This window comes from Phalaenopsis equestris, unplaced genomic scaffold (assembly GCF_001263595.1).
Source record: "Phalaenopsis equestris unplaced genomic scaffold, ASM126359v1 Scaffold227658, whole genome shotgun sequence".
Taxonomy (NCBI): Eukaryota; Viridiplantae; Streptophyta; class Magnoliopsida; order Asparagales; family Orchidaceae; genus Phalaenopsis; species Phalaenopsis equestris.
This window is the reverse complement of record NW_018245643.1, coordinates 675-1346: the sequence shown is the minus strand read 5'-3', so window position 1 is coordinate 1346 and position 672 is coordinate 675. Positions and strand designations below refer to the sequence as shown.

At 36.6% G+C, this 672-nt stretch overlaps 1 protein-coding gene across 1 annotated transcript in view; it reads left to right on the top strand.

Moving 5' to 3' along the window:
- Positions 1-337, top strand: part of LOC110037943 (probable isoaspartyl peptidase/L-asparaginase 2) — a gene marked incomplete in the record, with an annotated part of 2854 nt that extends 2517 nt beyond the window's left edge. The window contains 1 exon segment of the mRNA XM_020742690.1: positions 2-337. Coding sequence (XP_020598349.1) covers positions 2-202 — 201 coding nt within the window.
- Positions 338-672: the final 335 nt, after the last annotated feature.

The window sequence follows — 672 nt, the reverse complement described above, 5'->3', positions numbered from 1 at the left end:
GGTGGCGGCGGTTATGGAATATAAAGGCTTGGGTTTGCAGGCGGCGATTGATTACGTGATTAAGGAGAGATTAGATGGGGGTAAAGCTGGGATTATAGCTGTGGGTAAAGATGGGGAGGTGGGTTACGGCTTTAATTCTAATGGAATGTTTAGGGGATGTGCTACTGAGGATGGGTTTATGGAAGTGGGGATTTGGGAGTGATTTGATTAAGTAATTAATGAGTTTGTTAATTACTTTTATGGCGGTGAGAATTGGTGGAATAAGTTGTTAATGACTTGTGTTAATTACTAAAAATCTCAATGCGTTAATCAATAAAATGGCTCTTCTGTTTGTTTATTTGTTTGTTGGTTAGTTGTTTGGTTGGTGTTAATTGTAATTTTTGGATGCGCTATTAAGTAATGAGGATAAAAAGAATATTTATATAAATACATTCTTATTATTGTGTATTCATATAATCTAAAACATTGTACATAAAAAATATGTTAATATGAACTTTAAAGAGATCATATGGCTGACAGAAGAGGCGATGCGACAGCCTGGGACTCGCCAAAGAAGATTCGAAACCCCATACCTAATCATAAGAGATTTACAGGTTGGGAGGAAGATAATCCTCAGGCGAACTTAACTCTACTACTCTCCTAGAGTCAATCGACAGTTGTTACGATCATTCA